This window comes from Cyanistes caeruleus, chromosome 12 (genome assembly GCF_971803275.1).
Source record: "Cyanistes caeruleus chromosome 12, bCyaCae1.hap1.1, whole genome shotgun sequence".
Classification (NCBI taxonomy): Eukaryota; Metazoa; Chordata; class Aves; order Passeriformes; family Paridae; genus Cyanistes; species Cyanistes caeruleus.
The window spans coordinates 8,310,028-8,332,470 of NC_141712.1; the positions used below are offsets into that span (position 1 = coordinate 8,310,028).

The following is a 22,443-nucleotide window of genomic DNA, read 5'->3' on the forward strand; positions in this document are numbered from 1 at the left end:
GCCCCCTCCGAGGAAGAGCCGCGCTGCGCGCCCATTGGCGGAACGGGCGGTGATTGGCGGCGCGAGCGGCCAATGGGCTGCGTGCGCGCCAGGCGCGGCGGGCGATGGAGCGCGGGGCCGTGCGGGCCATGGCGGCCCGGCTGGGCCTGGCCGAGCCCGCCGTGCTCAGGTACCGCCGGCCCCCTGCCCGCACCGCAGGTGCTATTCCCTTGCGGCGGCCCGGCACCGCAGCAGCGCCCGTCTCGGGTCTGGTGGGTGTGCTGGAAGTCCCAAAGCCGCGGGCTCAGTGAGACGGCGGTGCAGAGCTGCGGCTGCCGCTGCACATCTTCAGAGAAAGGGCGGCGTTGGCACTAAGGCCGGGCTGCGGAACCTTGGATCGAGTCCTGTCGGGCATTCTGGATTGTAGCTGTGAGTTTGACGAGGGCTTTGTGTTCTGGGTGTTTTGCAGAAAAGCTGAGGAGTATCTGCGGCTGTCCCAGGTGAAGTGCACGGGGTTAATGGCTCAGATGACGGCGACGAGCACTGCTGTGATGTGTCTGGACCTGGCGGCGAGTTTCATGAAGCAACCAGTTGACAAAGTAAGATAGTGTGTGACCTGGCCGGCTGGTGCATTCTGCCTGACTCCACAAAACCATTGTTCTGTAGTGTGTGTTGGGAGCAGGAATGGGAAATAATACCTAACCTTCCCCTAAATCCCACGCTTTCCTGTGTTAGACCTTCCACTGTTCAGTTTGAAACAGTGAACTGATATTACTGTCATAGTCCCTCACAAACTGAGCTTGGTTTGGTATAATTTCAACTTAATTTCAACTCCTGTAGTAACAAATTGCCAGCAAGGATGTTGAATTGAAGATCTGTCCCCTTTTACTGTGGGAAAAAAAGCAGTTGCTCCAAGAAATCTCTTATTGTAGGGGTATCTGTAAATCTGCCAGGTGAATAGCACTGAGTTGTCAAAATAATGCCTGGTAGGACCTATTCATGATTGTCCATTTACAGCAGAGGGGAATTTAATTGGACCTGACTGCATGAAGTTGTTGCTTATGTCTTCAATCCAGACTTTGGTAATTTTGTCACTAACTACCTCGTGATAAAGGGGCCAACATGATATATGGGAATGTCAAATCTCACTGCCAGTGAAACCATCTAAAAACATCACTGCATTAAAAGATGTGGCATTTCTAGGTGGTTAATCTTTCTGTAGTCAAAATATACTTCATTATATTATTCACTGCACAGATTTGTTTAATGTAGCAACTGAACCTAATGGTTTTGTTGGTTGCCTGATTAAGATGTCAGGAAGGAATCTTGCTAATTCTTGGGGTTTGTCTTTGTCTTGACAGAGCTATTGTGTTAAACTCGCTGGTTTGAACAAGACCACCTACCAAAGCTCCATGAAGTCTTTGGAGTGTTTGCTAGAGGTGAACCAGAGGCTGGGGATGCGAGACTTGGCTGTGCAGTTTTGCTGCTCAGAGGCAGTGAACATGGCTTCAGAAATCCTGCAGAGGTGAGGAAGCTCTTGTGGGCACACTGGGAGCCACAAGTAAGGTTCCTTGTTCTTTAGGTGTGTAAAGAGCTTGATGTTTGGAAGGGCCAGATATCTCCTACTGACTGGAGCTCTAATGTGAGTTCTTAGCACTGGAGATCCAGCCATGAGCTGGACCACTTATTAGAATACTTGTTAGAAAGATTTAGTCTGTGAATCTCAACAAGTCATTGTCCAACTCGGAATTTTTCAGCTGGGAATAGCATAAACAATATAGGCCTCTTAATCCCTGTATTTGCCCATAGCATCACACTGCCATCCTTTGAACTGCTGATCAGGGCACAGCTCAGAAGTAATGCTCAGTAGAAATAAATCCTCCCTTTTGGGGATACAGGTCTGTCAAAATGCACATGACTCTACCTGTAAAACCAGTAGGTGGAACAGTTCAGTGGAGATTCAACACAGTTAACTAAAATTTTCCGTTCTGTATGATCTGCTTTAAGCAGAGCAGTCCCTGAAGAGCTCTGTTCTGCAGTGCTGTCACCCTGATAGCACATGTTTAAATGCTGTTAGGTCAGTGCACAAAGGCTGTGCTTGCTTGGTGCTGCTTAATACAAACTGGAAAAAAGTAGCCTGGGGCAGGTGGACAATAAAAAGTTACATTCTTCAATGCTGCACATCCACTTTGCCATTTTCCATTTATAAACCTTCCTCTCTGTAACACATGTTACAGGAATCAGAGAAGCTGTAATGCTACTTTGTATTGTGGGATGGATTTATGCAGAGCATCTCACTGTAAATTTTAGGATGTTAGGGAGAGCTAAAAGTTCTGCGTGGATCAGGAGTACGTGAAGTAGATTTTATGACATGCCTTGATCCAGGTCCCCAGTTTAAAATACCTCTGATTCCAAAAGAGGAGGTGATCCCTTCTTTCCCTCATGTTTTGCTCCTCTCAACCAGGAGCTGCTGTTTCTGCTTGAGAGGGTTGCAGAGGCCCAGGTGGTACAACAGACCTGTTCAAGTTCCAAGATGGGTTTGAAAGCTTCATGTGAGGCAAATGCACTGTCCAATTATCATTTGCTGTTCTCCAGGTATGAAGGCAGCCTCTCCAAAGCACAGCGAGCAGACCTGGATCTCTCTAAGCCCCTGTTTATAACAGCTGCACTGTGCACTGCATGCAGGTGAGTATAGCCTGGGAGACTCTACAGGCTGAAATGCCTGCAGAGACACCAGCCAGTGCCAGCAGCTCACTCTTAGCATATCCTGCTGCCCTGCTCCTGCAGAGGGAGACAGCTGGAGCAAACCAGGCCTTCCCTCTTAGTGAAGCCTTCAATGTGCACTGCACAAAGCAAAAACTTACAGGGCTTTTAGTGAAATACTACTCAAGTTGCAAAAAGGGCTTCTGAGCACCAAGCAGCCATTCTGAAGAAGGAGAAGCCCCAAGAGCTATGCCATCACATCCTGAGGGTGCTGTAGCATTCGGGAGATGGCTCTGATAGCTGTATGCCCATGTCAGCTAAGAGAGGTGACTCAGCCAGCACTTGGGAAGAATTTGCTTGTATGCAGAGATCTTCCTCCCTCAGCATTACAACTTGTGACAGTCTTAATCAGCAGTTCAGGCGCTGTGTAGTTGCACAGCTCCTGCCAAGGCCTCTCTTGACACAGTCACATTCAGCTTTTTGTTGTAGTGGTATTTTGTCCTGTTTCCCCAAAAATCTGAAAAGTTAGCTTTTCCTAAAACAATTCTTTATGTAAGTTGAACTCAGCCTGAGTTTTCGATTGAGCTGTATTGACTGAGTACTATAGGGGTTTTTTTAGGCAGATTTGTTTCTGAATGATACAAGGATAGGTGATACAAAATGTCAGGCCTGCATTCCTCGTTCTCACAGGCAGTGTTGTAACAGTAATTACCACTTCACCTAGGTGATAGTTGCTGGAGTATTGCTTTGTACAGAGATAACTTTCTCTTGTAGGTGTTTGAAGCTAAAAGTGGACAAAACTAAAATGTTGGCTACATCTGGAGTGAAAAAAGCAATATTTGACCGGCTGTGCAATCAGCTGGAGAAGATAAGCCAGCAGCTCAGCAGTAAGTTTTTGGCTTTGTCCCTGTAAGACATCCCATGGCCCCACAGAACCCCATCCTCTTCCACTGGTGATTTCAGTCTAATCACTTTCAGCTGTCCTCTTTCATCCACATCTGCCCATCCACTCCTACCTGTTTCCTGGAGCCCAGTTCCACTCACAGACCTTGCTTCTGGAGAAGTTGCAATAGCTTAGCAAGGACAAAAATAGGAAAAAAAAGGCAAGGACAAAAATAATATTTTCCTCTCTTCTCAAATTCTCACTGCTCTTTACAGTATCTGCAATTCATTCCTTGCTTCTCCCATACTACCTGACCTATCATGGATTCCTCCCTCTTGCCTGGTTTCTGCATCCTGTTAACATGGCAACCTGACACAAATTATCACAAACATTTTCCTCAGGCTGACTCACTCCTGTGCTTTTCTTTCCCCCACTGCAAGATTAACAAGCATAAGCCTTGCTGTTCTGGTACCAACTCAGCCATTTCCTGGCACCACCCCTCCTCATACATTGGGCAGATGTCAGGAATATTTCTTGCCCACTCTTGAGCCTGCAGCTCTCTCTACTCCTTTTTGTGGGGGAGAAAGCCTGAAATACAGTATGTGCCCTAATTGTACTTCTGCTGCTTCCTCTTTCTCCTTTTTTCTTTCCCAGGCTTTCCTTTCTCACTTTCCCACTGCAAGTTATCCTCTCTCACTGTGTCTTCATACCCTGATGTTTTCTGCAACAGGCTTCCTGAATCTAACCCAAAAGCTGCTACTGTCTCCTAGGCACGTGCCCTATAAAAACCCAAACATTACCCCAGCACTAAAGCAACTGAAGACAACTGTGAATTTCCATAAGAATTCAGGGAAGAGTGTGCATCTGTATACCTGGACAGCCCCCTGCCTGTTGTGGGTAGCTACAAAAATTGTGGGAATGGAATAGAAGGAAAATAAATAATTGGTAATCCTGGCTGAGTGATCTAGAAGGTGGTTTGGGGCAATAAATAATATGGATCATTGTGGTTACCAATGCAGGAGCAAGCAATTTGCTTCTAATTAGCAGCCTGCTAATTAAAGCAGCCAGTCAGTCCATGCCATACTTGAAGTGCTGGCACCTCCTGTAGAGCTTGAGCATCAGTCTGGACCAGGGAACAGCTCTCACTGGACAACAATAGTGTGGAGGGTGGCACTGCTGTCAGAGAATTACTTTTAAGCCACCCTTGGAGCCCCAAATACCATTCAGAAGCAAAGCAACTTACTTGTTTTTTCAGAAGATGTTCCACCAGCTGCAGAGACACCTGACAGCTTGCAGAGCACCCTGGAGCAGTGTGAGCAGGAAGATGGTGAGTTGTGTTTAGCTGGGAGTGAAAATCACCTCACTGGAGTAGTTCTGAGCTTTCCTGCTGCTCAGTGTTCCAGTTGTGTGATGAGCCACGATGCTGCAGCTCACAGCAGCTCCCTCCATCCTGCAAACCTTTGTGGCAGCACAAAGAGCCTGGCAGCAGGACAGTGGAGTTTACACTGAGTAGTTCCAGTAGAATGAAGGACAGCTGCTCTGTTCAGACAGAGGTGCAGAGGTGACTGTCCCAGCAGGTGAGGGGAGCAGTGAGCACAGGATTAGATACCCCCAGGGACAGCCCCCTCCGGGTGTCTGTACATTTGCTCACTGCCTGTTATCCCCAGGCAGCATGATGGCCTCTCTCTTGTTTCCTATAGGCTCTGAAGAGGATGAGGAAGTACCATGTAAACAGCCAAAGACTGAAACAAATCAGGATTATGAAGAATGGAAAAAGAAAATCCTGGAAAATGCTGCTAAGGCACGAGAGACAAGGAATACTGACTCTGTAATGCCACCCAGTAATGTAACTGCTGCTTGCTCTTAATTTTAACTCTCCCCTTGCTCCAACAAGAGATCCAGTAGTATATGAGTGATGGCTGCCTGGCAGACAACTGATTTTATTTAGATTTTCAGTATTTAAGAATGTTATTTTTAATAAATGACACCACAGAATGATGGAATTCTATAGGAAGTGTGTGTGACTGCTCACCAGGCTGGGGCATTAGGGGTAAAATAGCTTCATTCTCTTGCTGCAAGAAGCAGGTAACATTTTAATGCTACTTTAAGTATAAATAAGTTATAAGTTACAGGCCCTCAGGCCCCTGTCTGGAAGCAGTCATTGAAATAAGAGGAATTGGAACTAACAGTGCCTTGTTAAACTGCAAAGCCAGCAGAGAAATAAAGCCTTAATTTTTTTTAGGTTTTTTTTGTTGCTGTTTTTTTTAATAGATACTGTTTAGTCAATAAATTTTACTTATTTTCTCATGTGTAGGAATGAAATCTCTTGTGCTTTTGTAAGGGGTCCCAAATACTCCAAGAAACAATAAAAGTACTGGAAGGAAAAGCTTTGTATTATGACATCATGTTCTTGGCACAGGTACTTGGAATGCAAAATAAAAAGCATGGAGGAGATTCCTGTGCCTTAAGAAGGAAGATATCCAGAGGAAAAGTATGTTGACTGGGTAACAGATTTTTTTGTGTCTCGTAGTTATAAGCTTAGAGAAGAGGTCTTGGTTCCATTTCTCTTGCATGTTTTCTGCTTGGCCTGTATCTCTGGACCTACCCAGAAACACTTTCAGGTTTGTTTGGCAGGGGGACTTCAACCAAAGTTGATGAATATTCTTGTTCCACTTTCATGAAATTTATTAGTATTAATTCAGAAATATACAGACCAATGAATACAGTGACATTCAGCATGCAGAAACACTGTGGAAGGAAAACACAAACAAAAGTGGGCCTTCATAGAAGGTGATAAATTATCAAGATTCTTCTTTGTCCCAATTCTGGAAATACTGCAGAAGTCAGGACTATGCACAGTGAGAAGCACTTGAGTGGAAAAAAAATAGCTAGAGTAAGCCAGTCTTACAAACCTCATCATTAGCAACCAACACTTCTGCAAATTCAAGGGATGTGACAGGCCATACTGTTCAAAGGAGCTTTACACGTGCCTTTGCTAGAAAGCTACTTTTAGTAATACTAGTTTCCATTTTTCCTAAGAGCCCATCCAGTTCACACTGAGTTTTGCAGAATCCGGAACTCGAAACCACAGGTTTAATAAATAGTGTTGTACTTTTATCTGAAAGATTGTGATTCCAACTCTACACGTAAGAGTTTAAAATCCAAAATAAGTTAATATTGTGAAGAAAAGGTTTAATGTTCAAGAGCAAGGTGAGGGGGGAAAAAAGGGCTTCAACCTCCTAACTGGAGTAAAGGCAGAGTCTGGCAACACTTTGTTTCACTGTCACTGAACCTATTAGAAATGAAACCTCTTTTGCATGTCACACCATACCAGCTTCTCAGACTGCATTAAAATTCCCAGAGAGGAGAAACAAATCCTCAGACTAAAACTTAACAACTTAAGTGCTGCAGTCATGGACAATGAAAAGCACTTACAAGTTTTAAAGACATAAAAACTCTGGAATTCTCCTCTTTTCTCTACACCATGAGATCTTTTTGCATAGACCCAACAGTCATTAGGTGATTTGTATTCATGGCAGTTTCACACATCTCCTTCCAGAAGTTCAATCAGTTCAGCTAATTCAACTTGCCCTTAGAAACAGCAGCAATGGACTGATTTAAGTTACTTCAAACCAGGGTTCCTCATAGTTCCTAACTATGCAGTGACTGTTTTTTAAAGGAGGGAGTAGAATAATAAAAACCCAAAACAACAAACCAAAACCATCCGAGCTGGAGTTGCGCTGGAGCATCTTCATGTTGTGGGGAAATTACCTTTTGGAAAGAAAATGATGTCTGTATCTTCTGTTTTAAGCAACAAACACCTGAGGGACAAGTTGTGCCACTGTGTGGCAGTTCTCTAAACTGGTAACACACATACATCAGTCAGGAAGAAAGTCTTTAAAGATCCTGTGCTTGCTGGGAGAGACTAGAAAACTGCCAGGGGTTTTCTGCTATAAACACACCAACAATACTCTGCAGAATCAAAGCCTTCAGCAAGAAGTCAGCCCCAGTAACAGCCACGTTTTTCCAGCACTGTATAGAACAACTAAAAACTTGTAAAAACAAACAAAATAGCTTCTGCTTTCAGAAATCTTGTGCCTCTTCCTTAAGGCACTTCTGGAACCGCAGTACTAACACACAGAATAATTGAGGAAGACAGTCCCAAAACCTTATGTTATAAAACAGGGATAGAAATGTTTGAAGACACTGAGTCCTCCTTCCATGGCTTCATGTCCATCTCCAGGAGTGGTGGAGGTTTCACACAAGCTCACGCAAGCTTGACAGACATACTCTGAAATCTCTTCAGCCTGTTAGCAGCAGCCACCACATAGAAGTGTTTCTGTGAACAGAACAGAACAGTCCAAGTGTGTGTGCAACCAAGGCAAAGGAACTTTTCTCCATCTGACAGGGATTTTTCTTGCTGGTAAATCCATTTCCCTCTAGTGACCCCCAGCTTGTGTGGGTTGCAGTGGTTCCTGCAGAGCAGCTGGCACTGTGAGGTACTTCAGTGTTACTATGAATTGTACAGTGATAGGTGCTTAGATTGTGTCATCTTTAAAATGCAAGTGCAGAAGTTTGCCACCTAGCAGTTGCAGTGCAGGACTGAAAACAATGTAAGCCTCTGGTTTAACTCCTTGGCAAGGAAATGCAACTCCCCAGTGACAGAAGAGAAGGAAATGGTGCTCACTGAGTTTGCCTCACAATTCCACAGGCTTCTTTCTAACAAGATCACTGTGGTCACCTTTTAGGATCAATTATCTACAATCAGACATTCAAACACAAATTATTACCTCTAACTTCATAAAAACTTAGTTCAGAAGGAGCCTGGAGTTATCAGTAACATCCTGAAGATGGGTTTAAGCCTGATTTTTTTTTTCCTCTATCCCAAAGAGAGAGGCACACACTGCCTGAAGTTATATCCCTACTCCTTAGTGACAACAGATCAATGCAACTGTTAGCAATGGAAAAAGTATAAGAGAATGAATTTTTAATATAAAGTAGCATCTGAAGCCTCTGAACATATGGAACAGATGTAAAAAACTTCTAAAGACCAATCAGTGTGAAAATTGAAACCAAACTTACTAGAAATAGAAGCAATATCCTTCTGCAGAACAAAATACTTCATTTACAGGTAAAAATAGACTTCACAACTGACACAACCAAGAAGCCTGTGGGCACCAGTGAGCCCCCACACAAGAGGAGGGAATGGCTCTGCCTGTGCTGTGCCGATTTTCCCTGTGGAAGCAGATTTGCCAGCCTTTGTGTATTTACCTTCCACTTCCTGTGGGCCATGTAACTCTGCAGCAGCAGCTGGGATTTCAGGCGGAAATTTGACTTCTGGGCCTTGGCAGGGAGGTTGTTGAGCCACTCGTGCTTCAGACACTGCGTCGCGCTCATCCGGCAGCTGCAGGGAGGGATCTGCCGTGAAAACCCAGCCAGCCCCCTCTGCTCACCTCCTCAGTGCTCCTCCTTGTCAGCCATAAAGAAACCACCTCAAAGGAATGGACACGAGTGCAAATGCTGCTCATCCCCGAGCCTGGGATCCCGATAGCATCCTGCACTCTCCAGCAGGAGGGGTGAGTGGGATGCAGGATGGCTGGTGGCTCTGCAGTGGCTCAGTTGAGCTGTGGTTAAGTTCATGAGGTAATGTAACACTTTATCATGAAAACTTAGAACTTTGCTAACAGAAGAGTAACGTTTGTGTTATCTATCTGTCCTGACAGCACAAGCTCATTCTGTGCCTCATATTTAAAAAGCACGATTGTCTATTCACCCTCAACTTGGATCAAGCTAAGCATACTTTACCTAACATCCAATGATGGGCACAAATGCCACAGCCTATCCTAAAGTGTTTGAGAGATAGATGGTAATAAAGGAAATCTTGCAGTAGAGGTGTTGAGAAAAAAGTTTAATTTGCCTTTTTTTCAATCAGAAGCCTATGCCTAACTCCTGAGCTCTGTCTGAGCTGAGATGATGAAAAGAAAACTCCTGCCTGCTCACCCTGATTTCAGCAGTCAGGGGAGGGGGCTGCAGATCTTGCACAAGGCCAGAGCCACACAAAGGTGCTTGGGCTGCAGGAGAGCAGAGGCTGCCAAACACCTTGTGAACAACTGGGCCAACTAATCACTGCTCTCTGCAACTCACTGACAAAACTCCTCCCTCACGTACTCATTTCATCCACAGCTCCTAACCAGACTTTGCAGAGTATCCTTCTGAACACCCTAATCCCATTGCACAGAAAAATTGAAGTCTCCAAAGTTTACAGTCTCATTACAGTCTGAGAAAAAACCCTTAGATCTCTCCTGCTGGCAATATGCTAAATTTCAGGTAATTCTTTGTTTTTTCATAGGAACCTATTGCTCAAAATGGAATTAGTACTAGAACTGTTTCGTCTGATTTAGGAAATGATCTGGAAGTTGTTAATATGCTAAGCACTCCTTTGAATTCCTCTCAAACACACAATCTGTTTTACTGTATGCATCATTTCCTGATTTGATTAGTTTTGTATCACTACTCAGCAAGAGAAAAATTTCTGTACCAAGCCAGCCCCCCCAGCTGTGGTCTGACATCAATATGATCCTCACTGTCTGCTTTGTTTCATACGTGCAATCACTTGATCTCAGCAGAGCCAAGAATGAGAAGCCACAAGCAGAGTTAAGTCCCAGACTCTCCCTAATATCTCCCAAGTAGACCACTTTAGAAGAGAACAATGCTCATTTTCACAGCTGCAGCTTCCATTTATCCTCCATGGCTTTCAAGAGGCATTTTTGCAATTTCTGTCAAGGCTTGTGAGAGTCCAAAATAACAATAGAAATAGTTTTTGCTCAGAGAAGCAAAAGCTTTAGAGACAGATTCCTATACTGCAAATCCTTCCAGATTTCCCATGTTCTGCCTGTATTGATGCTACTGTGAAAAGCAACTTTCCTCAGTCAGGGTACACAGACACCTTCCTTTAAAACAGGGACTTCTGAATCACTGAGGAACTGCCCAGCAAGCCCAGAGCCAGCACACAAAAATGTCACATAGTAAGTTCTCATTGTTGGCTGCAATCCAAACAGTTGGCTGGTAAGAATTTAATATCATTGGCACTACTGTCCTCACAATCAGACACAGAGGTACCTTTTCTCCTTCACAAGCAGTCTGGAAATAAAGTCTTTGGCATCCTCTGAGAGCTGTTCAAATGCTTCTGCATCAAAATCCCAGCTGCAATTGACTACATAATTCATTGTCTCTGCATCGGTCTCTCCCAGGAATGGGGACAGGCCACTAAGCCTTAAAGAGAAAGATGGGGTGGGGGAAGAAGAGCAGTTATCATATGCAAGGTATGTTTTTCCTTCTATGAATCCTCTACTTTATAACTGTTGTTATCTTACAGAGGAAAAAGCTCCCTCAGCCCTTTCAGCTATGGAGGGTTCCACTTCTCAGCCCCTGCCATGAAAAGGCAGCAGTTTGGGGCAACTAAGTATTGTAATTTAGTGTTTCCCCCTAGCAGTTCACTCTGGTCAGGGAACACCATTAACAGATCCCCAAGGAATGGATTCAATGAGGATTTAGGTACATCCCTTCAGTGCCTTCCCAGCTAGGAAAGCTAGAGGGACTCAAGAGCTTTCCCAAATCAGGGCCCATATCCATATGTGGCTTGAATTAAACAGAATCCTGAACATAATTATTTTTTACAGTTAGTCTCTAAGCCCAGATTGATTGCTTCCATCATTTATTACTTCATGCAGTTGTGTTTTGGCTAACATACAAATTTAAACCAGAAATTTATCCAGTTCACAGAAAATGTCTGTGAAAGATTCTGGGATGCAAAATAAGCTCATCAGAAGGTAGAGACTTTGGACAGACAAGCGGTTCCCATCCAGATAGCAGAGACAGGTTTTAGCCCTGCTCACAACAGGTCATTTCTTAGACCCATGGCCCACCACAGATAATATTAATTCTCCTGTGCAGATGCACACCAAGTCTGAGATGGCAAAATGATCAGATCACAAATTTAAAAATTAATTCAAGTCCTCAAAAACACAATCAAAATTAAAATTCTCACATATTTTGGGCAACTTTTAGAGTAAAAAAAAACAAAACCAACCTGACCCATTTTACTTTGCTAAGCAAGATGATAAGGGAGAAGAACATTTACATATTTATCAAAAGGATCATTTGTTGTTTTAGACACTGGACACACAGCAAGGTGCCTCTGTGTGAAAAGCTGGGGCTTTTAACAGGTTAGGAGGAGTCACAGCCAGATGTGCTCAGTGGCTGCTGCATTCCTGCCCTGCAGGGCCCCAGGAGCCAGCACAGCCCCCCTGGCACAGCCACTCACAGCATGTAAGTGATGACACCCACGCTCCACATGTCCGTGGGGAAGGAAACAAAGTCGTAGTTCACCACTTCGGGAGCCAGGAACTCTGGAGTCCCAAAATTCACCTTCAGCTTCTCACAGGGTTTGTACCTGTACCGGGAGAAGAGCCACGAGTGAGGAGCTCATCCCACCAAGGGGAGAGCAAAGCAAGGCTTTTGGGAGCAGAGCCAAGTGCCCGCAGCCAGGGCAGCACTGCTGACCCCAGGGGAACATTCCATCGTTGTCCCCCTGCCAGAGCAGAGCCAGGAGGAACAAGGACACTAAACCTGCAAAGGGCTCCCCCAAAGAGTGACAGCAGCTTTACCCTTTGCCAGACAGCACAGGCTGCTTTCCAGCAGATGCTGTCCAAAATCCATGAAACAAAGAAAGCAGTTTTGATTATACAAGATTTGGAGAGCATTTGATTAGTGAGATGTACCCAGGGTAAACATCTGCATCACAGATATGAACACAATGTAACTACTAAGGTGGGACTGAAGATGATTATTTGGGCTCAGGAACAAGTAACAGTGCCCCCATATAGGAGGAAATGATATTTCTATTCCTTTTGCTATTGCCAAACAAGGTAAGGTTATGGGACTGACCCAGACACAATTGCCACTGACAGCAATTGGAGTAACATCTTTGTTCAGACAGAACAAATCACTGAAGCACTGCTTGTAAATCTCTTTCTCTTGGATGATGTTGTTCACAAAACTGCTTCAGTAGAAGCTTCTATCTTTACCCTCCAAATTTAAAAACCGAACAAATAAACCCCCAAACTTAATGTACTTTTTTTTTTCTTTCACAAGTATTTTATGGAAACAAAGTTCTTCAACAGATACTTATATATAAACATATAAATATATCTGTGCATGAATGTACCAGCTTTTAGCTTAAGAAAAATCTCAAAGGGGTTAAAAAATAATTAGAGACATATTATTGTTCTTACTGTCATAGTAATAGAAAGAATTCATTTTTATTCTATGACAATTGTCTTATGCTCTCACAGCTTTCCTTTAAATTCATGTAAGCAAAATAAAAGAATGGAGAAAAGTTCCTGTTTTTCTGAGGGTTTCCTTTTTCACACGGGACAGCTCAAACTTTTTTTTTTTTCCTCCTTTTTTTCCTTCAATCAACTTAGCTACTTAAAGAGTTTAGCAGATAATTTCTACAATTAGAACCTGCACCATGAAACCCTGCAGTCAAGAAGTCTCTGGGAGCCTTCACAGAGTCCCTAGAGTAAAAGCTCTACATGGAGAATAATTTTGAGATAATTAGAACAGTAGTAAAGCTTTATCCAAGGGAAATGTTATTTGAAAATGTAATTAGATAATTAATGCACATAGCAGAAAACTCATGCCTGCAAAAGCATAATGCTTAGCTCACTCACACAGAATTATTACAGAGCCATTAAAACACAACCCCCCACCAAAGAACTACCAGAAACATGTCAGAGGTTTGTGAGTTGGATTTGGTTTTTTTTCTTAAAATAATTCACAACTGAACTTTCTTACCGCCTTGCTAATCCAAAGTCAATAATTTTAATCTGGTTTCCTGTGTGACTTACACATAGGATGTTTTCAGGCTACAAAAAGAGAAGAGGGTATTTTGAGTTAAATGTTTGAAAGAGATATTTAGCAAAATATAGTATATACAATTCCCTCCATAAAAAGCCACAAAAAACAGATCAAATACACCAAATTTATTTATTTTTTTTCCAATGAGAATATTTTTCAAGGTGAGGATGGGGGAGTGATGGGGTCCAAATGTATTACAACTGCAGAACTGTCTTTGAGCCAGCCTGGTCTAATGTCATTTGTGTAAGGTGCTATATATACAGGCAGAAAAAAAACAGTTTGTATTCCTGTTTAAAAATGTCACTTATTAAGGGACCATTAGGAAAGCATTGCAATTTTGCTGCAGGTTGGTTCCAGGCAGTAAAAAGTACAAACTACAGATGACTGGACAGAAATTTGTACACTGTTAAAAAAGTGTAGGGGAAATGGAAGGAAGATTGTGGGTATTTCTGGCCAAGGAGGTTTTGAGTGGGGTTTTTTCATCGATGATAAAAGGAGATTGTTTAATGCTACAGAGAATGAAAAGCTGCTGATTTAAGAAAGGCAAAAACTCAGAATCCTGATGATTCCAAGCAAGCTACTGAATAGACATTAGGTAAAAGTTATCAATCTCTGAAACTCCATTCATTGTAGCTATTAAGGCTACTCCTTTATGACGTGAGTCCATGAAATGAGAAATTACTCCTCAGTAATCAGAGACCCTCTGGTGCCTAAACCAGCACCACTAAAGCACAGAGAGCACAAACAACTGACCTTCAGGTCTAAGTGGAGAATGTAATGCTGGTGCAAGTAGTGGACTCCTTCACAAATCTGTTTGGTGAACAGGATGGCATCCAGCTCTGTCAGATGGTAGTTTTCATCTGTGATCCGGTCAAATAATTCCCCACCATCAAGACTAAAATTTTCACATAGAAAAGCATTAAAAACCTTAAAATCTTGCATTAGCTCGATTTATTTCCGGGTTAGGAATTAGGCTCTGTAATTGAGACTCCTAACAAAACATCCAAGGTATCAGCAGCCTCAATGACTTGAAGGGACTTCTCTTGAAATTAAGTATCAATCTATATTCAAAAATGGGAAAGCTTCACTAGTATTTGGGGGATACATGTCAAACCCAAACCCACATAACCTGGTGATCCCATGGGACCTGGAGAACCTACAGGGAGTTCAAAAGTATCTTATTCACTCATCTTACTAGTCATGGGAAAATAAGTCTTCAACCTACAAAATTTACTAACCGGAACTTCTCAAACCGAAAGCTGTTTCACATGAGCTGACAACTGAATTTAATTCAGCATGGAAGTTAAGAGAAAATTAGTCAGAGATAAAGCTCTGACAAGCTTTTAACCTGAAGAAATTATCTTTAAAACATTGTTATTTCCATTGTAAACATTGTAAAAGTGAGATCAACTCTCTCTTAGGCTGGGAAACCGCTCACTTCCTCAGAGTTCAGAATTATCATTCCCTATTTGCTTTAGTGACCTGAGAAAACCCAAACAATCTGACAATTCTGACATCTGAGACCATTTAAACTTACTATTCCATGATCAAAGTGATATTATTTTTGGCTTCAAAAGCATCATAAAGCTGGATCAGATTCACGTGATTTAACTGGTTCATGATGTTAATTTCATTTTTTACTTCCTCCTGAAAAAAATAACAAAAAATGAACAAAATATGCTCCTTAAGTTTCAACATACCAAAACAGAACTATTTATAAAGCCCAACAACAGCTACACCACAGATGTCAAGGGGATTGGGGGTTTATTCATGAGTACAGGAGATGATAAAGAGTCACACCAAGCCCAAGGTTTTGCAGTATTTGATGGTACCCAAGGACGAGCTGCCCCTCATGGGGCTCTGGCAGGGAGGGCAGGGTCAGAGCTCCCAGCAGTGTGGTCACCTTCTCTTTGGCTCCTTTCACTTTGATGATTTTGGCTGCCAGGTTGAGCCCCGTCGATATTTCCGTGCACTTGTGGACTTGCCCAAAACGCCCCCTGTGGATGCCAAGGAGAAGATGGGAAAGCAGCTCAGCACAGCTCAGCACAGCAACCTCTCCTGGAACTATTCTTATCATGAGCAAAAATAGCCCAGTACAAAGCGAACGGAGTCGGGTGGCCAGCAGCATGGAGCTCCTCTTTCTCTCAGCTTATGAAGGATTAGTTTTATCTTTCCAGCCAGTTGTTCAGTGCTTACATTAAAATATTAAGCCTCGCTGGTCCTGCTGAGGTATGATGGCCTGGCCATGCTCTGGCTCCCTTCTGTAACTGGACCCCCTTGCTGTCCTTCAGGGATGTGGTAGTGGGTATATTAACAAGGATATTTCTGTCCTGATCTCAGAACGTTTTAAATGACCGTAAGACCAGTAACTGTAGCCACTTGCAGCCTGCATTTCTGGCATGCTGTAAATTCTCCCCCTTGTCACACAGCTATGTTAATGCCCCTTGGGATGATTCCTAAACACCATCTTGCCCACTATTGCATCACATTGCTTATAGTTATTAAGCCATATTTGTACGTGGATCAATGTGTAAATCAAGCCTTCTTGTCACATAAGTAAGGATACAAGAATACAAAAGCTGAAGCAGCTGCAGACTTCCTATGAGTGAAAACTAAATGTAAGGTCAAAATAATTACAACTCTTCCTTAGTTTTCTTTAATGTGCAGCTCAGTACAGAAAAAAAAAATATTTTGGAAGCTACTTTACCTAATGGGCTTTGTTGACCTTTCAAATGCTCTGAATCTGTCTGACTTAAGGGTACAGGTTCTTCTCACAACACTGAGGCCAGGATTATTATAACAAATGAAAAAAACAGACACCAGGTTGGCAGTCAGGCATCTGAAAATGGGGCTGGGGCAGAAACCAGCCATCTAAGGGACATCCTTGATGTAGGAGCAGCCGTGACACCAAACGGACTCCAGGATGAACCCTGTGGCTGCAGAGAGCTTGTGTGTCCCTCACACACCCCTTGGGGCAGAGCTCTAGAGCTCCCTGCATTTCCCCAGCAGCAGCACAGCCTGGGCTCAGCCACACTTACCCCCCCAGCACCTCGTGCCGACACACGGAGTAGCTGGTGGTCACCTCTGCTTGCCTGACACTCACGATGCGGTGCTCGAAAGGAGCTGGAGGAGAGGGGCTGTCATCTGCAGGGGAGACAGGCTGGTCATTTCTGCACACATCACTGCCCTGCTTCACCTCCTCACACTGCAGCTTTCACCCCACAGGATGGGAGGGGCTTTTGCTGCTAAATCCCTTTTACAGACAAGGAATACAATCCTGGAACTGAGATCAGGATCCCTCCTCCCAAAACTCCACTCTGTTTTTTTAACAGAGTAAACCCACTGGACACCTTTAGGAGACCAATATCTTAGTTGTTGCATTAACAAAAAGGGCCAAGAGAAAATACTGTCTGAACACTTATCATCTTTTAAATGTTACGTGACAGCCAGAAAAACCAGCAAAATACCCAGCACTGAGGAATGAGGACAGTGATTGATAAAATCATGAGGTTCCTCTTAGCAACAAGAATTTTGCAGACAATTTCCAATTAAAGCTGCACTTATTAGCATTATAACCATTAATTTTAGTCTGTTTGTGGTAAGCTAAATTAGTTAACTGTGATCACTTAGTGTCCAAGGTTTTCTAGGGTAAAGCTTCATTAAACCCATTTTCTTTATGTCCCCCATTGAAAGCAATTTTATAATTAACCTCCAGGTATCTCAGGCTGCAATTTAACATGTATTCAACTCATCTCCAGCCCCTGCTCAGAACACCAGAGCAGTCAGGTCACCTGCCCATGTCTGTACATTCTGGAACACACACACATATGTGCTGCCAGGAGAGAGCATCCCTTGAGATAATGCAACCAAGAGTTCCCTCAGGAACCAAGAGATCCATGGCCAAGAACACAGCAGGCCACAACAAGAAACATCTCCTGCATTCTGTGCTCTGGATCTCCAGTCCATAGTTGCTAAAGTGTGCCTGGTTTGCACGCTCTATCTGAAGGAACAAATGCTTCATCTAAGGAAAATGGATTTTTTCAAAATTCTTGTACTCTCATCACACATACACTTCCTGCTATTTTATTGTAAATGAGTTGTTTTTTTTTCCCAAAACACACTTTAAAAGGGAAGTTACTATTAAAAGAATCTGTGAACTGTTATTCACATAGGTACCCCCTGCAAAACACCCTTGAAGTGTAAGACGTGAGTGTTCTACTGAGCACTGCTCCTGCTCTTATTGTCTACACAACAGGCAGGAATAGCACAAAATCCTCAATGTACAAGTTTCAAGAGCAACTGTGAGCAACTCACCGATGATTTCTCCTTGAGTGGGAAGAGCTCTGCCAGCTTCCAGAGACTTGGTCTTCTCTGGTGCCTCTCCTGTACTCTGCTGAGCGTCGTGTCCGCTTCCCCCTGCAGTCTCAGATTCCCTCCTCTCAGACTTGCTATCTGTTGGGGATTTTTTCACTTTTGCTGTTTCTTGATGGATTTTCACTTCTACCCCTGCATCTTTCACAGGCTTCTTGGCAGGGGTATTCTGTGAGGTTATGGGCTCGCATTTTAACTCAGATTTCTCTTCAGGTTTGTCACCTGGTTTGGGCTTTCTCAGGAATGGCTGTTGCTTCCCTGTTTGAGAGGCAAGTTCATTTTGCTTATTGTCCCCTTTAACTTCTGAATTTGGCTTGGAGATGATGTTTTTAGGACTCTGTTGAAGTTTTAATTTGTCAGGCCCCTGTTTGACTCCTTTCAAGTCTGCTGGTGTGGACTTGGGACTTTTACCTCTGCTGTCACTTACGTTTCCCTCCTTGGCCATCTCAATCTTTTCTTTCATGTCAGTCATATGTACACTGATGGATATCCTGCAGAGCAAACAAAAGACATTTGATATTGATGCAGGTGGCCAGCCTTGTTTTTGTAACTTTGTAGGGGAAAGAAAAATCTCTAAGTTTCCAAACCCATAAATCACTGTAGTATTGATAAAACCTAACTACCAGTCTTGCTGGGAAAGACTCATGAACATGGGGAGAGCACCAAAGAGCATGCAGATTCTTTCTCTGTGTCCTCATCTCCCTACATGTCTGCCTTTCTGCTGAACAAAATGCCTTTGCCTGCAAAGAGTTAATCCCACATTTGAAAACTTACCCACTTTTTGCAATTATTACAGTTGGTCTAATAAAACACCACTCATCTGGGCAGAGAGAGGATAGTGATTGCCTTCACAGGCAATTACAGGCTGATTATCTAAATGGCTGGCTGCTCATATGGCTCTACAAATCTGATGGTTTGTATCCTCTTCCAGCTGGCTGACCTGCACACTCAGCCATCTGTGTTTGGGTCTTCTGATGGGATAGCATTCTTTCCACAACTTTCTCTTAAAAATATAACTTTGATAAACTCTCTCACTCCATCAGTACTATTTGCCTTGGCATTTTAACTACTGGAAAAGTTTAATGATTTTTTTCCCCCTCTTGTGTTACCTGAAAAGAATACAGGTTAGAACCAATTCTCTGTGCTCCTAAACTGCATCAAAGACATTTGTGTGATAATGTCTGAGTCAACTGTTACTGCTCCAACTGCCATGAACAGTCTGATTTTACCGAGGCTGAACTGAAACTTGTGAAGTTGTAAAGTAGATTTTACACAATGGCAAATGAAGACAGTGTCTGATGTCTGGGAGAGAACATACCTCATTTTCACAAAGGTTATTGCCTCTTTTGATGGAGCAACCCCATTACAAAAGATATTATAACAGAAAATGTTTCTGCTTTCGTAAAACAGGAGTCTGAAATGTCTCATTTTCTGCACCTTTCACACCCTGGTGCTGTGTTGTGGGTCTGAGCTGCTCTGGTGTGAGCTGTGAGAGCAGCTGAAGCCAGCTCTGAGCAAACACTTCCTCTGCTATCTAGACAAGCCCGAATGCAGTGGGACTCTCGGGCACTTCTCCAAGCAGGGGAACACAATGTTCCTTTGACGCCTCTGTGTGGGCTTACAAACTTCATTAAAAGTTGCATCCATTTTAGAGAGGCATTTACCACCCTCATGTGACTTCACACTCCAAACCATGACAATGCCCTGGGCTGCAGCTGCCCCTGGGGCTTACTCCAGCTTCTGCCTTCCAGTTACCTGTGGTCTCCCTCATCCCCAAACCAAAACCTGGGGCTCAGACACCAAATTTGTACAAGTGAATGAAGGAGAAATTCCCCACCCAAAGTCACACAAACGTTTGTGGGTGTGTTTGGATGAGTGTCTATCACCCCCCCACACACTTTACAGCCACCCACCCAGACAGAGAAGGTATTGGCAGTTAAAATCTGCCACTGAAGTTCCACTTCTTCAGGTTTAGTTGGTAGGGGTCTTTTGGTTGTGGGGTTTTGTTGTTCTCAGTTGCATGGGCTTTTTAGATTTTAAATAAATGGGGTTAAAATAAAATCCTAGATAAATAATCTGAAGGAAAATGGACTATAAAACACCTACATGAGGAAAATATTAGTCTGATAGAGATGAATAAATAAATAATCTTTAGGTAACCAAGGCACTGAAAACACTGAGGACAACAAACACAAGTTCTTTGATTTTGTCATACACTAATAAATATCTCAAATTCCTTTCACCCCCATGGCTACAGAAACCAAGGAGCTGGGAGGAAGTGAGTGGTTTAAAACTACTTGAGCTCTTCTGTGGTGGTCACCTTCCCATGTCAGCACACACAAGGGCTGATGCCTCAAACCCCTCCCTCCCACCTGAGCCATACAGAACTTGACACAGGCCCCTAAGCCTTCTGCCTTAACCCTTGTAAGGTCTCTCCACTCCAATCCCACCCCACAGGAGCTGCCTCCTTTAATTCCTTTTCTCCCTTCTAACACATGAAAAGGTTTTGGGTCACACAGAAAGCTACCAAGGCCACTACCTGGTATGTGTCACTTCACACCCCGTGTCAGATATAGCCCGGGATGTGGAGGGCACGGCTTCCCGGGATGCTGCACTCGGTGCTGGAGGTTTGTTTTCATTCTTCCCAGGTTTCTGATGAACAAGCTGCCTGTGGCACTCATCAAGGTGTGGGGCTCTGTCCACGTTCTGTGTTTTAGCAGGAGCATTTTGGTTGCCCACATGATCCTGATGTACCAAGGGAAGACCGTTGTGTTGATTCAAAGCTTTGACATCGATGTCCTTTTGCTGTGGACAGCTCTTAGAGCTCTGTGTTTTGCCAGCACCTTCTACCCCTTGCTGCTGTGCTGTCCTGTCTTTAACCTGGGGTTTGGAGTCAGCTTTGTGGGCTACAGCACTGGAAGTATTCACCTTCTCACATGCTCCCTTGTTTTCATCCAGCTTCTTCACGCTTTTTGTCTCTGAATAAAATAAACTGTTAATAAACTATCCTTGGCAAAAGTGATGGCAAAACAGAGAAGGAATAAAGCAACACACCTCTCAAAATAACCTACAGAGTTACACCTGAAAAGACAGCAAAAATTCCCCAAAAGGTTTAAAATCTCTACCCCATCAGGCTCGAGATACTACAAATGCTTATGGCTTAAACCCAGATTTTTACCTGCTCTGGTGGCTTTCCAGCAGTGCCACAGAGTGAACTTGGATTCCTTAAAGCAAACAAAAAACCTGCAAGGCTCAAGTTCATAGTATCTAAAATCTGAAACCACTTTGTGGGCAAATCAAACAGGTAGTTTAAGGCAGTGCAGATCCTGCAGGACCCTCCTGATCCCGCCAGACCCTTCTCCCCAGTTAGAGGGGCAGAGACACACCCAGTGAGGCTCCAAGCCACACTGAGGGGTGAGACAGCGCCCACCTGCAGCCTCCACAAAAGGACTAGAAGGTTCTTCATCACCTTCTCATGACAATGGCTGTGATTATTAACATTCAACATGCTCAGATCATCAGCAACCAAGGTTTGCTCACGACCCCATCTTGCTCTTGAGTCAAATTTGGAACCATTTGCTTTGTTTTTGTCACCTCCAAAGCGATGAAGCTAAAAAGGGGATTGCCCACAAAGCAAAGGATTCAATGACAATTTGTGAAGACAACAGCATGACAGGGCCTGCTCAACATCACATTCACCCCTGTTGCAACTCCACAGGCATTAACAATGGATGCAACAGGGCAATGCCCTGACAGATGCACCCTAAATAGGAATCTGGCCCTGACAGGCCAATGAAACTTGCTGATCAAAAAAAGATATTCCTGGTGTCAACACGTCCCTTTTTCAGAGAGGGGGAAGAGGGAGGGCTGCTTCAGATATATTAATGGAAAAGAACTTATTAGGTTTGCCATGTGATAGGGCCACTATCTTCACAGTATCTCCAAACAAGCTCTGCTCTCCAGCTCAGTGGAACCCAACTCTGAAAACCCCAGCTATTCAGCTAAACAAAGGTTTTAATTTCTTTATCTTCTAGCTTTTTGTGCTGCTTGATCCTGGGGATAAATCATCCTGTGAGGGCGGTGAGAACAATTCTATTCTCCCAGTAGTGAGGGGCAAAGTTACTCGGTTACATTTGAGTAATTCAGGTAGTGGGAAATAGCAGGCTATTAATTTCCAGTTTGTCTGCTGCACATTCTAGAGTCAGAGCTTGTGGCATGCCTGGAGGCATACATACCTTCCAGAGGCTTCTTGCTTTCAGTCTGGGTTCCTCTGTTACTAAGCACATGCTTAGGTTTTGCACCACTCTCCTCAGACTTATCTTTGGCCTAAAAATGACAGGGGAACACAGAAATTACAGTTACAGCCAAGAGTTTCTATTTCCCACTAGGTTCCTGCAACTATGTAGGCATTGAGACTGTAAAATGGAGAGTTACACCTCTCCTGAATTATTAGTCAGTGCTGTGTTTACTTCCTTCTTCCAATCTCTCCCTGCCTTTGCAGGCAGGCATCCTTTTAAAACAACATAACAGATTAATACATTAGGTCACTGCTTGCCAAAATTTTCACTTTTAGGGTTTTTGCCTCC

General features: G+C 43.6%; 2 protein-coding genes across 13 annotated transcripts in view; one reads left to right on the plus strand and one right to left on the minus strand.

Moving 5' to 3' along the window:
• Nucleotides 1-57: 57 nt before the first annotated feature.
• ORC6 (origin recognition complex subunit 6) lies at nt 58-5,951 on the plus strand. Of its 4 annotated transcripts, none has more exons than XM_086847116.1 (7): nt 58-169; nt 449-578; nt 1,341-1,504; nt 2,575-2,664; nt 3,457-3,569; nt 4,821-4,892; nt 5,266-5,951. In XM_086847116.1, exons 1-7 carry the CDS (start codon nt 105-107, stop codon nt 5,430-5,432), a joined length of 801 nt encoding a protein of 266 aa, XP_086703242.1. In that variant the 5' UTR covers nt 58-104; the 3' UTR covers nt 5,433-5,951. The 4 variants fall into 4 exon arrangements, with proteins under 4 accessions (XP_086703242.1, XP_086703243.1, XP_086703245.1 ...); XM_086847117.1 differs by having other exon boundaries at nt 81-169; nt 4,824-4,892; XM_086847118.1 differs by having other exon boundaries at nt 91-251.
• Nucleotides 5,952-6,226: 275 nt separating this feature from the next.
• MYLK3 (myosin light chain kinase 3) overlaps nt 6,227-22,443 on the minus strand; it is a 42,804-nt gene continuing 26,587 nt past the window's right edge. For all 9 annotated transcript variants that reach the window (XM_086847112.1, XM_086847108.1, XM_086847107.1 and 6 more), the window contains 12 exons: nt 22,093-22,183; nt 20,397-20,835; nt 17,801-18,348; nt 16,525-16,630; nt 15,390-15,483; nt 15,024-15,133; nt 14,240-14,381; nt 13,424-13,494; nt 11,889-12,017; nt 10,685-10,837; nt 8,837-8,969; nt 6,227-7,904 (listed from right to left, as the gene is read on the minus strand). In XM_086847112.1, coding sequence (XP_086703238.1) covers nt 7,833-7,904; nt 8,837-8,969; nt 10,685-10,837; nt 11,889-12,017; nt 13,424-13,494; nt 14,240-14,381; nt 15,024-15,133; nt 15,390-15,483; nt 16,525-16,630; nt 17,801-18,348; nt 20,397-20,835; nt 22,093-22,183 — 2,088 coding nt within the window. In that variant the 3' untranslated portion in view covers nt 6,227-7,832. The remainder of the gene's footprint in view (nt 7,905-8,836; nt 8,970-10,684; nt 10,838-11,888; nt 12,018-13,423; nt 13,495-14,239; nt 14,382-15,023; nt 15,134-15,389; nt 15,484-16,524; nt 16,631-17,800; nt 18,349-20,396; nt 20,836-22,092; nt 22,184-22,443) is intronic.